The following is a 16,431-nucleotide window of genomic DNA, read 5'->3' as shown; positions in this document are numbered from 1 at the left end:
TGTTGCTGCTGCTGATGTGTCCTGTGTGTCAAAGCGCTTGGATTAAACTTTGGTGATTCTGACGCTCCTCTACAGGACAGAGCGAGTCAACATGTAGCACCCGACGTAGTTCGTTGTGGTCCTGAACAGACCGAGGCGATGTTCAATGGCTGTGAGACTTTGTTGTTGCCCACCTCCCTGACTTTTATTATTTCAGGTTTGAGTTTCTTGCAAGAGTCTTTGGGAACTTAGAGCCACCGTACTCCAGGTGAGAGGAGATCTGAGCTGCTTTAGGACCTTTATTTTGACCTTGAGTTTGACCTCTCAGGGCTAAAAAACCCAACAAAACAAAAACAACGGCACTGACAATGTTTCTGACGTCAAATGATAATTATGTCAATATTTTTATTTACAGTTACAAAGAACATTATATTTTGGAACGTGTGGGCCTTCATATAGAAAACACTGCGTTGTCATTCACCCACTCATACGCCGCAGGCACAGCCAACGATACCATGAATAATAGTCCTTACCCCCCCCCCCCCCCCGCTAACTCTCACCAGTTGAATGCACTATAAGGCCACCTCAGGTCTGGAGAGAAGAAGCTGCAATCGAAGTGTTCAGGTCAACGTTAGAGGTGGACAGGCCACTCGTGCAGTCTGTGCAAGCCGGCGTTATCGGCATCGACAGTCACATGCTGCAGGGCTGGAGTAGAACCCGTAGGAGTCTGATTAAGAGTGGGCGGCTAAAATGTAAGCCGTCCACCTAAACAATGGGGCCGATCTGCTTTTTATGATAAGAATCCCTCACCGGCGTTAGCTCCGCGGATTAAAGCTACCTTCAGTGCGGCAGTCACGTTCTGCAGGCCGGTGAGGCTTTCTACAGTCGTAGTACTGTTAAGTCATTTTAAAGTTTATGTAGCAGCACTTGACTCCTGAACCCGCAGGAATCCAGTAAACTGCAGATTTACATACGTCTTTGCATGCTTTAGCTAACAACGCTAGCATTGATGACAGAACAACAGACAGTCATGCAACCAGTAGCTTTTCTACTGTTCTTGACCGGACAGCTGCTTGTTAGGGGACAGCCGGGACAGTGAATTGGACCGCGGATGATTCACGTATAATGTATGTAGGTCATGTCAAGACTGCACAACATGTTTTGAAGGGCTGCCATTAACCTGCGGGCCGCACTTTGAACACGCGTGCTCTAGAAGCTGAAGGAGCTTTTCTGATGTGTATCTGAAGCCACAACGACGCTATTCCAGCCAATCGGCAGATAGCGTGAACACTTGTGCTTGGATGTAGATAAGCTAGCTAGCTAGCTAGCCAGCGAGCCAAGGTAAAAGCCGGTGTCGGTGTTGGTTGCATGCATTGTGCAGGACAAGAGATTGAGTTTCCTGAGCAGGTCAGGAGGAGGATAACACCAGCATCAACCTCTCTGTATATCCACCAACTCTTTCACTCACAGGTTTTCCCTAGTATCTGTATTTGTTGTGTTGTATTCTCTGCTATCATATTAATATTTATACGTATGTAGAAGGTTGTAATATGTGTGGCTGAGAGAAGAGAACTGGACTGTGTTTCACATACATTGGACATACATTATTCATTATGGATCCTCTAACGCTGTTCTCTTCTCTTCTTCCATTACTGCTTTCTCTCATTTACAATCCCTGCACAGCGAGAAGAGGACGGTGTCGTCCATATACCGCATGTTATTGACAGCTTGTTTACGAGCTCCGGTCTTTCGGCATTCACAGGTGCATTACCTGTAGCTAATGAACGTCTCTGAACGACATCGAGACTCAAGCACCCTCTCTCGATCCATCACCGGGCTCAGCTCGAGCTACTTTTAACGAGGGAAAAAGCACTCGAGCCCGATCGCTACTTTGAAAATTGGGGATTTTCTGAAAGACGGATTTGCGTCCGACAGGAGAGTGGTGCGATTAACTCGAGAGTGAAAGAAAGTGAACAAAAAAAAAATCAAAGATGGTGCACATTTAACAAACACCCTCTCTCATGGAAATAACACTTTCTAAGTGGAATAAGTGCGACGTCTTTGTATTCTCATATAAGGAGGCGGGGTAGGACTTTGACGCTGTCCAGTACATGATTAGCTTTAAGCAACAACAGTGCTTCAGTTGAGATCAGGGAAAGATAGATTCGTTTTTGGGGATATCTGCTGTAGCGATGTCTGCTTTTTCCAATACAATGAGGCCGTGTGGTACTCGGCTTGTGGGGTTTTAATTACATGTTAATAAAGTAACAGTTCACCCCCAAAATACATATTTTTTCCTTTTACCGGTTGTGCTATTTATCAATCTAGATTGTTTTGGTGTGAGTTGCTGGTTCAGCCACGCTATAAGGAAGGCAATATCAATGGGTTGGTCCACTATTTAGGTCTGGACTGAAATATCTCAACAGCTACTGGACAGAGTCCTGTGGGGAGAACCCTAAAAAAAAACATCTGTGACGCTCTGGCTGGTTGTCTTGCAGCACCAGAAGAATATCTCTATATCTACATACGAGACATGTTTCCAGGCAACACATCCTACTAATGCTGGTGATTTCCTAACATCTTCAATCAGGTCTTTAAATGACTTGGCAGATGTATTCATGAAAAAAGGTTGAAGTGGCATTTATTTCTCTAATGAATACTGTATAATACACACACGAATATATCGTTGCATAATTTCTAGAAGGGCAGATTGCATCGTGGGAGTTATGACAGCAGCAGTTTCTGCCTATTAGAAATCATGTATTGAACTACCGTTGAATAACACATCGGGGACGTGAGCCTTGAAGTGGCCGGTCCTTGTTTAACCTGCAGGGAGGCGTCTCTGTTTCGGTAATTGATCCGCGGCTGCCGGTGAAGGAAAACCTCCTTAATTGAAGTGAAACGTCGTCGAGCTCTTTCACACGGCGATGCTGGTCTGAATTTGCGGAGGAGATGCAGGAGTTGGATGTTTTTAATTTGCTGGTAGTGGTGAGCGGCACACTCCGAGACTCTGAGCGGCCTTGGGCCGTCTCTGGTGTGTTTTATCTGAGCGCCGGTGGAAATGCACTTTGCAGCCCAATGTCACGAAGGACTATTTTGAAGCACTCTCTGCTATTTAAATGGAATCGTGATCATGCAAGATGGATTATTCCATTAGGAGCCCAATCATCTTCAAGCAGATATTATGCTATCCAATTCCCTCTTGTTGAGTTTCATTAAAGGAGCTCAAGCAGTTTTTTCTCTGGCCTTCATTTCATTTAGTTTATTTTTGCCAACAATTAAAGTTAGGCCTGAAGCACAGATGCTGCATTAGAATTCTTTTATACAACAGATCCAACAGAAAAAGCTTAAAAAGTAAAACACAATGGCATCTAACACAAATGTACAGTTATTTACATTCACACAAGGCTTTTCAGTATTCCGTTTACACAGTGTAAAGCTGTCTTATATCAAATATAAAAATGACAAAAATGACAATACTGCAAGGCAAATTACAAAAGGTACAAAGCTGAACGAAGGACGGAGGTTATTGAAGAAGCAATCAGCGGCGTGAACATCGATTGACAATCAGCAGGAACTCTGTTCAGCAGACGTGACAGAGGACTCGGCTCTGCTCCGAGTCCAGGATTCATGGACTGAAAACACGTTTAACCAAATAAGCTGCAGTTCATTAGCGTAACGCACAACAAACCTGCCATACGCAGTGATGTGTGGCCACTAGTCAGACCCTCCGAGTGACTTTTATTTCTTAAAAGCAACAAAATAAGCGACGCCCAGGGAAACAGTGAGGAATACTAAATGTATTCTATTTATTTCTTTATCTTTTACTGTAAATTAAATCTCCCTGTAGTGAGTTTGTGATGATTTCTCTAACTTCCTTTTTTTACATGATTTGTAAATGAACGTGTGAGTCATCTGGCGACTTTTGAAGCTACAGTCGCTTTCATTGCAAATGGAGTTTATAAGAGCTGTAGCTTACTACAGACAGGAACCACCAGAAGGTGGTGCAGTGAAGTGTATCTGCGCATCTGCAAAAATATGTGTCTCTACAGTCTTGGTGAAGCATTTGGGAGCATTGAAGTCCTACAGGGTGTGGACCAAGCTGCTGGGTTGTAAAGCTTGAAATCTCCATTGCCGTCAAGGGCAACATTGATCGACCGGCAACAATTGACTACCTCTTGATTCTTTATTGTCCCGTTGTGCAATGAGGTGGTACAATATTACTGATTTAGTTTCTTGTGGACTTAAAGTTGCAATGATATTGAATTTAACAAACTGTATCCAACAACTGAATCACATCTAACAGAATGCAAAAGATGAAAAATGACACAAGGACACATTTCTCAATGAGCCGTCCTAATGTGATAATCAAGTGAACATCACGCACACTTTAACTGATCATACCCTGAATGCACGATACAGATATTTTTAATATACCCATTTATTGTAAGTAACTCGCTTTTGTTCATTTGTCCCTTTTCATTCTTTTTTTTTTTTGGGATTCTCTACATTTGTCATTGTGCTCTTATTAATTTGAGTTTGCAGAAATAATGCTGGCTGAGAGACATCCTGCACACCTTTGTCAAAGCTAAGCATGTATACACAGAACACTTTAAAATCACCACTGTCGTTGCAAGAAAAAGATGCAGGAATGTATCACAGCGCTACACTAGTCAGCATGTGTATCGTCTCTCTCCGTTGTCTCTGTGAGTAACTCTTTTGTTCTTTTATTTAAATTGTTTTTATTGAAGCCTCATGAGTCAAAAGCATTGTGTGGAAATAGTAAGATCTAAAACAAAGTGTACAGAAAGCATACAGAATCACAGGTACTCCTCAAAGTCATTGTAACTGTGGCAAATTTGTTCAAATGCAAAAGCTTTATGTTATCTACAAATTCACATTTATTTTCATTTGTCAAGTCAAGTTTAGATAGAGCCCATCACCGATGCCTAAAGGGGGCTTTACTCTCATCTGCTCTGATCTACATTCAGTTTGGATGGGCTTTTATCTATTCCACATCTACCACATGACATTATTCAAGTCCATTCAAAACTATGGCACATATTGACATGTTTGCATGTCGAGAGCAACTATAGTTAAGCTCTGCACCACCTCTGACATGCGGAGTTGAAATGATCATTAGTTGCACCGGCATCCATCGATGAATGTCTCCAATTTGATTGATGTCGTCATCTCTAGGAGTAAATAAATGACCAGTCAATATGTCCTGAATGGGCCACAGATGTTCCAGACGACAGGCTTCAAGATCGTTTGAATGCAGATCAGTAATCGCCTTGAAGCAAGTTTGTCTGTTCACTTCAAGTCCGAGTTTAGGGGTGTTAGTTGACTTCACGTCTGTTTTAAACAATAACCCAACGAAGTGAGTGAAGTGTTGTGGCTGCCAACATTTGCTATTCTGCTCGTTTTGCTCAGAGGCTGTCTGCAGACTTGACACCACTCACGAATGTCAAGTAGGCGTGCAGGAAAAGACGTCCATAGAAATCCAAGCTTCAGCGGTTCTGGATTTTTCCATCTGAACGCAAAAACCTTTTTGAACTGGGCTTGATTGGGGATTCCGTGTCCTGTGTGACAGACCTTATCAGAACCATGGAACATTGAGCCCAGATGTTTTTCTTTAAACACAATGTGTCCATTTTTTTGTTTTGTACAAGATTCCCGTATTTCTCAACGTAGAGAGTGGTTGACCTTTGCTATAATTCATCCAGCTGTCGGTGGGTATCGGTCGTGCTCTGTAAGGTAGAGATACAAATGAGACAGTCAAAATGCTCCTTTATCACCACAATCTCTTTTTGTTTCTTTGAATGCAAAGGCAAGTGTTCCTTAGAAGAAATTAACATATTCAATTGAAAATCCCATTGTCTCAGAATCCCATCTTTTGGTGCAATTTTTTACCCTGTGAGTCCGTCTGTCTTATCACAAAACTCTCTGATTGATGATGTTTGAACAATACCTTCTTTGCTTGACAAGATAGAAATCTGCAGACGATTCTTTGTCCTTCATCAAAAAAAAAGGGTCTGTACACTCGTCTTCTGACTAATCGAGAGCTGGGGGACGCTCTGCTTTCGTAATCTCGCTTATGTTTGAATATGCTCTTTGGGCTATCGCCCCAATATAGTGTCAAGGCATCGCACTTGATTCCATTTTGTTATCGGAACTTTAACGGAAAAGTAAGATCGGAGTGAAACTTATTTCCCGTTCTCTTTAGCTATTCCTTTTGAGTGTTCAGTCAGACAAATTGAAGAGAATGATCGGCACGACTCCGTTCTTTGAGACTTGCATTTCCTCTTTATGATATTTAAAACTCTGTTGTGGAGATCTGCGTGACCTCTGATTGCAGATCTTGCTGGATCCTCCTTGAGCGAGAGCTGTGCGGGACCCGTTCCATGCCTAGTCATGCCGGCTTCTTTTCCGCTTCTGTTGGAGTGCAGACGGACACTGGCTCCCTTGTGTTGTTGCGGCCTCTCGTCAGACTGTGCTGCTCCACGTGGGTCTGACAGGGAAGGCAAAAATCCCTGAAGCACCGCTTAAAATTTTCGTCTAAAAATGCGTAGAGGACAGGGTTAAGGCTGCTGTTGGTGTAGCCCAGGGCGATGCACAGGTGCCAGCTGGCTATCACGAAGGGGTTCCTTGTGTCGATCTCCACCATGGTCTTCACGATGATGAAGATGTGAATGGGGGTCCAGCAGATGATGAAGGCCGCCACTATTACCAGGACCATGCGGGTGATGCGGCGCATGTTGCGGTCTTTCTCCTTGGAGCCTGAGAGCAGGCGGACGCTCTTCAGGCGCAGGATCATCAGGCCGTAACATATGGTGATGACCATCACGGGGACCACGAACGCAAAGATGAAGACGCAGATCTTCGTCACGGTGTCCCAGTACCAGTCGGGGTCAGGGAACTTCAGCATGCACATGGTTTTACCTGGAAATAGGGCAGGTAGAATTCAAAAGATGTTGTTAATGTACGGTTATGGTAACAAGCAGGTTTAGACAGATGCAGTGAAACATCCCCGGCCTTCCACCCGCATGTGCTACTGGCCCTTCCACCACCCTGGCTTCCCTCACCTTTACGCCCCGTTGTACTTATATTAGGAGTTTGTCTCTATTGTCTCTCACAAGCCTGAAGTTTGCGAGCATGGTAAGCATTGAGCATTTACTCTTAGAGGACAGTTATTTGCTCCTGTTGCCACCATATGGGTGCACAACAAAGAGTAGGCGCTATGGGTCGATGTCCAGATTGTCATCCTTCATGTGTGGTGTCTATTTCAACTTGTCGGAGTTGTGCTCGATAGTCAACCACTGAGTCTTCAACCATAGCATTTTGTCTGTTGCCATCTTGTTTTCTTTGCAACCAGAAGTAACCCAAAAGGGTGGAGCTAGGTACAACTGAACGCTGAATAAGTAACATTTTTTTAGATGGTCAAAATATTACATTTATCTGTCATGAACTGAAAACACTGTGAAAGGGTTAAAGTTGTAAGATGAAAGCACGGACAACTCCCAGACCGGACGACGGCGAGGTAGTAACCTGTCTATCACAAGGTAGCCCCGCCCTAAAGCGTACCCTTCTTTGTTTTACTCTAAATGAGACCACAATTTACTAGATTGAGAGCATAAACTCATTTTTAAATGTTTACAGATTTTTTTACTGAGTCCTTACAGACTTTAGAAGGATAACAAGTTTATGGAATTTCTGCATTAGCTTTACTTTTCTTGGCACTGAACATTGGTACTCATTGACATAAATTGTCCTTTGCAGATTTTCCCGATAGGAACATGATGTCCTGAGTCTTTCATCTGTTATGCACATTGGTGTTCTCCTTTTCAAAGATTCATTACAAGGATATTTTCATTCTTCAAGGTCTACTTGGAAAGGCGACGTGACGGTATCCCAAAGACATTGATGAATTGAGCTAGTCTAGGGCTCATCTTTCAACACACAATAGATTGTGTGGCCCTGGGTGAGTAGTAAAGGCAGCACAGTTCAGGGACTATTCAGGGCTACTTGTGGAAATCAAATATCCTCTGTTTGGGTTTAGATGAAGAGATGGAATCTAGTGGTCCTTTGAGTGACATGTAAGCTAATTATGCAGATCAGAGCACGTCTTTTCCCTCTTCATGGCTTACCCAATTCTGGAAGACTTGTTGGAGACTTGGTTAATATTCGTATAAAGAAATGAAGAGAACACTATCTCACCATTATCCTTCACTTTGGTCACAGCCATGACCATAATGGGCACCCCAATCGCCGAGGACAGGACCCAGATGAGCACGTTGATCATCTTCGCCTTGACCGGCGTCCGAAACTCCAGCGCTCTGACCGGGTGGCACACGGCGATGTAGCGGTCCACGCTCATCATGGTCAGGGTGAAGATGCTCGTGAACATGTTGTAGTAGTCGATGGCGATGATGAGCTTGCACAGGACCTCCCCAAACGGCCAGGTGTTCATGAGGTATTTGGCGCTCTGGAAGGGCAGCGTGCTGGTGGCGAGGGCGTCGGCGAGAGCCAAGTTGAAGATGTAGATGTTCGTGGCCGTCTTCATCTTGGTGTATCTGATTGTGATCAGAGAAAATGGGTTTTGCAATAAGCCGCAGCCGTATTAAGAAGCAGCTGGGTGTGGAATACTCTGTTATGGGGATATGGGGATTTGAAAATGATATTCACTGTGCAGCGAGAGCTTTAGAGTAAAAGTTGATTCCCTCATGCTGTGGATGTGCAGCGTAGAGCTCTGATGGAATTCATATCTTTCTCTAAATAAGAGATTTAAGATAATCGTTACAATTGGCTTATGGGCCTCTGATCAAGCGGCCTACTTGCAAGAAAAGCACCAGGGACGTGTGAAAAGAAAACACTGCTGCTATCTAATTGAGGTTCATGTATATTGTATGTGTTGGATAAAGATATGCATTAGAAGAAAATAAATTAACGGTCATCGGCACCGAGCTCATTTTATTTGGTATAGGCTTATTGAGGCCAGAGTATAAAGGCTTATTTTCACATAGGCTTCTCTCATCAAGAACCGTACAAGATACTGAACATAAAGCTCGGCTGATTCAGTTTTCGTGGAGATTGCCCTTTTTTCTTTTTTTAAAATTATTGCTTCCAAATACAATCCAATTAACATGCAAAGCAGACTGCCCAAAGGCACAACACACAAGCATTAGAGGCCAGAAAATGAGAAAAATCTCTTGAAGATACACTGTTTACTACACATTACAATTGCTTTATGAATATATTCTTCTGACACCGTATGCCATTGAACATTCATTGTCTGAATGAATAAGTATAGGTCCCCTACCCAACACATTTTAATGGAAAATATAGAGAATTGCGCTGTTCAATTGGAATACACTGAATTCTGATGTCTCAATGGATATGTTTTTGAATTTCACTTCTCTCTCCTCTACAGACAATAATAGGGGGGGGGTATCGGTGGTGGAAGTGATGGCAGGGGTCTGCATATTTAAAGCAAGGTGTAGCCAAACCCAACACCTTTTTATTGGGCTTAGCCATCTTACGAGGGGCTGACTTTATTGCGTCTCACCGGTGGAACTGATTAAACGCACACGATAAATGTCACCTGTTTTGATCGGGGGGGGGGGGGGGGGGGGGGGGGGGTTGTTCCGTGTAATTTGTACCGAGTTTTAAATTACAAATAACTGATCCAACAAATACAAAGTGAAGTAAAGAAGCAGGAGTTTGACTCCTATATGTGACGGTAACAAGCGGCCTCTGACACTTCCTGGTGTGAAAACAGATTCTCAGCGTATGTACAGATGAGTCCTCCTTTGAGTTTATAGATGATGTTAGTCTTTAAACTAGAAGGGTCAATAGATGACATCGAATGACACTTTTGGCCGTTGGTCCATTGATGATATATTACTGGCTTAACTCTGCGGGCAGGAGTTTTGTCCGATAAAATAAATCTGTTTGATGTGAACTTCAGGCTTCAGAAATGAATCAGAAATTATAATTGGTTGTTACATTATTTACCCTCCGCTGAGTCTCACCACTGTACTGATTGTGTCTCATCTGTTCAGTTGAAGGAGAATCCGCTTCAAATGTACAAAATATGAGCAGTACATGATAGAAATAACATGTATAAATTGTATTCAAGCATGTAATATACAAGCCCTTTTGATGCGATGGAAGGAAAAGCGCAATTAACTAAATGCTTGACATGGTTTACTACCAATCAGACTGGATTTACTTCTCTTCGGGTGGTGGGCTGATTTTACAATTACCTGCACTGGTCAGTGATTTTAATCCTGTCAAAGTAGATCTATGAGCTTTTTATGAAAGAGCTGCTCGTCCTTTTTACAAGCTCTTTGTGAAATTTTACTTTTGTCTTTAAACTGAATAAATCAAAAATACTCCATTTAGTAAACTTGCATAGAGGCCGATATCTAGTGCTGATCCGACACCGGTGCATGAAACACACCTCGCAGATCAGTGGGGAGGTTGTCCAGTGTGTGATATATTGCTGACGCTTGTTCTGACTAACGTTACGCGCTCCGTTAACGTTACGCGCTCCGCTAACGTGCTCCGCTAACGTTACGCGCTCCGCTAACGTGCTCCGCTAACATGCTCCGCTAACGTTACGCGCTCCGCTAACGTGCTCCGCTAACGTTACGCGCTCCGCTAACGTTGCGCACTCCGCTAACGTTAACTTGTTCCGCTAACGTTACATGCTCCGCTAACGTTACATGCTCCGCTAACGTTAACTCGCTCCGCTAACATTACGCGTTCTGCTAACGCGCTCTGTTAACGTTACGCGCTCCAATAACGTGCTCCGCTAACGTTTACGCGCTCCGCTAACGTTAACGCTCTCCGCTGACGTTAACGCGCTCCGCTAGCGCCTGCCTGATCGTTACTGCGCGGGTCAAACTTGCAAAATTCTTCAGCTGTACTTTCATCACAACTTCAGAAGCAGCGATCGTTTTTTTTTCCCAGAACGATTGAGCCACCACATGCGTGGCACCGATTGGGGATCGGCGTTGTTGTTCCTGTGTTGCGTAAACGAGCTGATAAATGATCTGATAAATTATATGGGATTGGTGTACTGACTCGCGTACCAATATCCGATCCTTGCTTTGGATGCTGCCTCGGAGGTATTTCTGATACTGGTATCGGAAGAACTCTCAATAAAGATCTGACTTGAGTTATGACTTACCTCCACCTATAATTTCCTCTTGTAGGATGAGTTTAATCGCAGAGGAGCAGAGTGAACGTTTCATTCTTCCCCTCGTGCATCATTAATAACTTAAATCTTAATCGATGTTATTGTTGCTCTTTCTGCTTACGACAAGTCAAACCAGTCTGTTTAATGTCAATTTTGCGGCACACCGCCATGTGGCCTCGACTCCGGGAATTTAATCCAGCTTTATTTTCAGTTCATTTTAGACAGAAGGAAACTTTGAACATTCCCTTGTGTGTTTGATCCGTTCTAATCCAATGTGTGCATTAAGTAATGCATTTATGTTAAATAGCGTCAGTCCAACGGCATCATTAAAACTCTGTCATAGTGACGTACAGTTCACTTTTGCGTCTCAATCTGTTTGAAGCCTTTGATGAGGCGTCTGAAGCCTGGCTTTTTAACACGTGGAGAGGATTAAGTGCGAGTGCGTGTTTAACGGCAGTCACTTTGATAATTGAACTGTGAATCCAAAGAGAATCTCTTTCCCTCACTCCCTAATCCAGACTGACAAGATAGGCCCGCATGCTGCGTCCTGTTCTTTGGCGCTTCAGCGAACGAACACCGGGATGACCGGGCCTGTAGATGTTACACCACCCGATGTTTTGATAATGTGCAGATTAGACATTGAAATGGTGGAAATAATGCAAGTCTGCAGCTTTTTTACTGTAGTACGCACAGGTGTACTGTACATCAGAGGTAAAGGGTCATTTAAAAAGGAGTGTGGAGCATGTCACATCCACGCCAGCACTCAGGATCTTTAAGATTATGAGGATACCAAAGAGCCGTCGTGGCATTTAAAATAAGACAGAAGTGGCTTCAGGGGGGGTGGGGGGGGGGATGTTCTTTTATGCAGGTCACACACGCATGACAAGACTTTAATTTCACACCAAGCAGTGACAAGTGTGTTATGTATGAAAACACAGAAAGTGTGACTAGAAACTTTCCCATTTCCACGTCGTGCACAGTGGAATAGCTGGTCCTGAGGTTGCGTTGTGGTTAATTGCTCAGCGTATAATTCAGATAGAGGGGGAACGCTCGTATCTTCCTTTTTTCCTAGGGTCGGAGAAGCAATTAAGTTTCAAGAAATATCATTGTAACGCCCCCCCCTTTTTTTATTTCATGTTACAGTGAAGCACGTTTCGTCACACACTTCCTCCTTCTGTTGTTCTTCTTTCCTTGCGGCCGTTGACTCCGTGTTTAATGCGGCCGTCGCGGCTGACCGATGCCTTTCCTCCTCACGCGCGTGTCTCAAGAATACAAAAAAAGAAAAGCAGCGCACTGAAACTGAAACCACCAGGGTTGTAGGAGCTCAGGAGCTATTATTGACCGCCCTGACCTCCCGGGGGATCTTGTAGGAACGTGAACGATCTCGTGCCGAGATGGAGCGCCATCGATCACCGGTTCGTCATTAAACAAATGCCTGCCAACTGTGCACTATGCAAATTCTATCTAACCAGCCATGGTTCTAAAAGCAATCGATGCTTCACCAAGTCTGCTTGAAACCTGCGTGATAACACCAGTGAACACCATGACAGCATGGATGTGACCAAAGGGCTCAAAGAGCCGAGTGGACTGGAACGATCCGATGGTCCCTTGTCCACTTCCTACAGCACCCTACTTCTGGTGCCCTTCCTCGGACCTCACCCGTCTTCTTGTCCTTCATTTTGATTTTTTGGACCGTACCACTACACACACCACTAACGAGGTGAAAGCAACACCAGTCACACGGCGTCACGGCAAACGGGAACTGTGTCACTTTTGGACTCTTCGGAGACCTTTTGCTTCCTTTTGTTGGTTTTGGAGCTCCATCCAAATCCACATTCAGTGTTGATCCTTTATCTCTGCGAGAGGTGGATTAACACTTCCTGTTGTGTGACTGCATCACTTCTTCCTCTCTTGCCGAAGGCCAATACTCACACACACACACACACACACACACACACACACACACACACACACACACACACACACTGATATGCTACTGTGTGTGTGTGTGTGAGTCTGTTTATTTCCTGGTCATGCAGTCATATTTCCATCCAAATCTCCACTAGAATACTGTGGTTCTTCTATCTTCACCAACATATGACCATACCAGTAAAGCTAGCGTGTCAGAACGCCGTCCATTATCTGCTTTGTTGGCAGAAATGGAGAACAATAATCCTCAAGAAGCAGCTCAGTTCCACTCACACACAAACTAATCCAGCCTGCCGCTATTTGCACACGGCGAACCGATTTCAAACGGAGGCCCACTTGATGACAAATCGCCAGAAGCACCGAGCCGCCGTCTTATCTTCACAGGTGCGGCGGCGGGATAAGAGGCCGAGATAGAGCGGAGGATAGCTGGGAGATAACGGAAGCCGCGTGGACAACATCTCCAGAGGTCTCTCCGTCAGCCAATCAGACGGGGGGCTTTCAACGCCGCTGCGGCCTAATTCACACAGACGTGAGCGTCCATGCGGCCTCTCTCACTCTAAATGGAGTTTGTGTGCATCGGAGTGCCTCTAGCCGTGAAATATCTCAAATTCATGGATTCTTGCTTTATTCATAAGCTGCCTGAAGTGGCAGGCAAAACAAATCACCGGAGGAGGCGTTCAATTGTCATGATTACTGCTGGAAAGATTGGTGAAATTACAGAAGATTAATTAAAAAAAAAAAAGGTTTGCTGGTTCCAGCTTCTTTGGGATTTGAGGGACGTGTTCCACTATTTCTGATATGTTGGAGAGGATTTATTGTATTCTTTAAGATTGTCATTATATGATTGCTCCCTTTTTTAGGGTTTGCAGATCTTCCACAGGAGAGAATGTTCTGCCGGGATGCTTGATGCGCTGATCGGTGATGAATGCTCTCGCTCGCACGAAGACGAATCGCCAGACAAATCGCTTGCCTCTTCTGAGGTCTCATCCGTCTCCTTCTTGTCTCCTCCTTGTCTCCTTCTTATCTCCCTCGCTCACTCTTCTTGTCTTGTGCCTTGTGTGTGTGTGTGTTGTTTTTTTCTCTCTCCATTATTTTCACTCCAACCTCTGGATGGAAATAACGGGCAGCGCTGTAAATATTTATGAGGATTCTTTTCTTGGTTCAATATCCAGAGATATTGCAGAAGCTGTCTAGCTTGTGTCTTCTTCTATACATTCCATCTGTTTTAAGCTTCTCTCTCTCCTCCTTTACATTGAAGTGAATAACCGCGTTCACATCTAAACACAGTTCAGCCCGTCGCGTCGCGTCGCGCTCGTGGGAAGATACCGACCCGCCGGCCTCGGCCGCTTCGCTTCCACTGGAGAGTTACCCTCCTCTGCAGAGGCGCCTTGAATGAATTCCACCTGCTTGGGCCCGGCTGCAGTAATTAACGCTTCGGGTGACATTGGAGGAACGCGTACGGAGAATGTTTGAGATTAGTGGAATTAATATAATGAGTGAGAGCGGAGCTGCTGCTGCTGCTGCTGCTGCAAAAAAAGCTGTTTCTTCCTGAGAAGCATGCAGGTCAGCGCTGAGATGACAGGCTACAGTGACAGTGGGCTTTATTATGACGCCAATAGAGCTGGGGGGGGGGGGGGGGGACTGTGACCTCCGGCTGACGATTACACAGCAAACATTCACTAACGAAAAAACACCTGGTTGCTCTCTACAGAGCCTTAAAGTGCCTTTGTTCCCATCACTTAACAAAGCTTAAATGAATGATGGGTTTAGCACTCCTTGTTTGTATTCCAAGAGGCAAACACAGAACACATTATGAACCTTGCCTCTAGCTGCAAGATGTCCCCTCTCTAGCAACCCTAGTGTGCAGCCGGTGGTCCACAGAGCTCGGTGTGAACCACCCTCCGTGGCTGAGGCACAGCTGGATTAACAGAATCAGAGGCTGGACTGCAGCCAACCCTCTTTAGCATAAAACGCGCTCAAGTTGTTTCTCCATGTAGAACTAATGAAGGAAGGACCTCACGCGTTATGCAGAGGGACCACTTGTTTGGGACGCACCGTATAGTTCACACATGCATCACGCATGCATGTTTTAGTCAAGGGTTGCAGAATAAATATATATTTTCATGGCATCAAACCTTTGCATTCAGTGGAAATCATCGTTTTCATAGAATTTGTATTGAAACGCGTTCAACTGTCTGATATTATTACTAAAACTCACTTAACAGTCGATATGGGCGCATTAAAACGCCTCGTGAGGAGGACACTAACGAGTGCTTTGAGGGTGAATTTTCACGTACGATGTGGGCTTCGTTGCTCGACTGCAATGAAAAAACAGAAGTCTTTTACCTGACCACCCCGTACATCACGAGGACGTTGCCCAGCAGTCCCACCACGCATATGACGGAGTAGAGCGCCGTGATGCATATGGCTATGATCATGCCCCCGGTGCTCCTCACCGGACCCTGCTGCTGCTCGGTGTAGTTCCGCAGCCCGTCGCCCATCTCCCCGTCCGGGAAGGTGACATTGTACGGGATGACGGAGTAGAGGTCGGACAGGGAGAGCTGAGCTCCCGACACCGTGTACGGCTCCATGGCTGCTGTCCACTCGACCCGAGGTGATGACAACTTGCGCGCACTAGTATCTGGAAGTGTGTGTGTGTGTGGGGGGGTATTGTCCGACTAAATGCAAGAAGTGGAGAGAGAGAGAGAGAGAGAGAGAGAGAGAGAGAGAGAGAGAGAGAGAGAGAGAGAGGAAGTTTCCCAAAAAAAGCAGAGTTCTTCTGTTTTCTATCCAAAAAAAAAGCAGACCCTCAGCAGCGGTCTGTGTCTCTGTGCGCTCTGGCTGTGTTCACACCTCTTATACTCGCCGAGATCCCCACCTCACAGCCCGCGCGCTCTCTTATACCCGCGCGTCGACGTCAAGGCTGCGCATTATGCGATCATGCGTAAAACGGGGATGTGATATGGGTTGCCATACCCAAGAGTCCTGAATTCATCTGGTGGCTTTTTTTAAAAAAAAAAAAGCTCTACAACTGAGCACTAATAAGGAACAACATAAATAACGTGGAACAAAAAGCATGTAACCCAATCATATGTGGAAGAAATTAATATTTAGTAAATCATTTGCTCTGCAGGTTTATGGAGCACCAAGTGTAGAGAACGTGTTCATTAAGGCAGCCGGTGCAAAATGCAAGGACACATTTAAATTGCTTTGTCTGCTTGCAAGCTGTGACAATAATCAACCCGAGCTGCCGACAAACAGACAAGTCCAAAATCAATACTGTTCCCATTGAAGGTAATTTAAGAATGCACCCGATAGGA

The 16,431-nt window shown here is 44.7% G+C and overlaps 1 protein-coding gene across 1 annotated transcript; it reads right to left on the bottom strand.

Annotated features, from left to right (window-relative positions):
* Window positions 1–3,231: 3,231 nt before the first annotated feature.
* oprd1a (opioid receptor, delta 1a) lies at window positions 3,232–15,916 on the bottom strand. The gene is made up of 3 exons (XM_068736886.1): window positions 15,458–15,916; window positions 8,197–8,552; window positions 3,232–6,921 (listed from the first exon to the last, which is right to left on the bottom strand). The coding sequence occupies exons 1-3, from the start codon at window positions 15,700–15,702 to the stop codon at window positions 6,392–6,394; spliced, it is 1,131 nt and encodes a 376-aa protein (XP_068592987.1). The 5' UTR covers window positions 15,703–15,916; the 3' UTR covers window positions 3,232–6,391.
* Window positions 15,917–16,431: the final 515 nt, after the last annotated feature.

The sequence above is a fragment of the Cebidichthys violaceus genome, unplaced genomic scaffold, assembly GCF_023349555.1.
Source record: "Cebidichthys violaceus isolate CVI_PGR_0920_01 unplaced genomic scaffold, fCebVio1.0.p SCAF_73, whole genome shotgun sequence".
In the NCBI taxonomy this organism is placed as follows: Eukaryota; Metazoa; Chordata; class Actinopteri; order Perciformes; family Stichaeidae; genus Cebidichthys; species Cebidichthys violaceus.
The sequence above is the reverse complement of the archived record's forward strand: the minus strand, read 5'-3'. Positions and strand labels throughout refer to the sequence as shown.

Coding starts and splice junctions, on each gene's coding strand:
- oprd1a (XM_068736886.1), bottom strand. CDS start 15,702: ATGGAGCCGTACACGGTGTCGGGAGCTCAGCTCTCCCTGTCCGACCTC. Junction 8,553..15,457: donor GTGATGTACGGGGTGGTCAG/GTAAAAGACTTC, acceptor GATCACAATCAG/ATACACCAAGATGAAGACGG. Junction 6,922..8,196: donor GACCAAAGTGAAGGATAATG/GTGAGATAGTGT, acceptor CCCTATTTCCAG/GTAAAACCATGTGCATGCTG.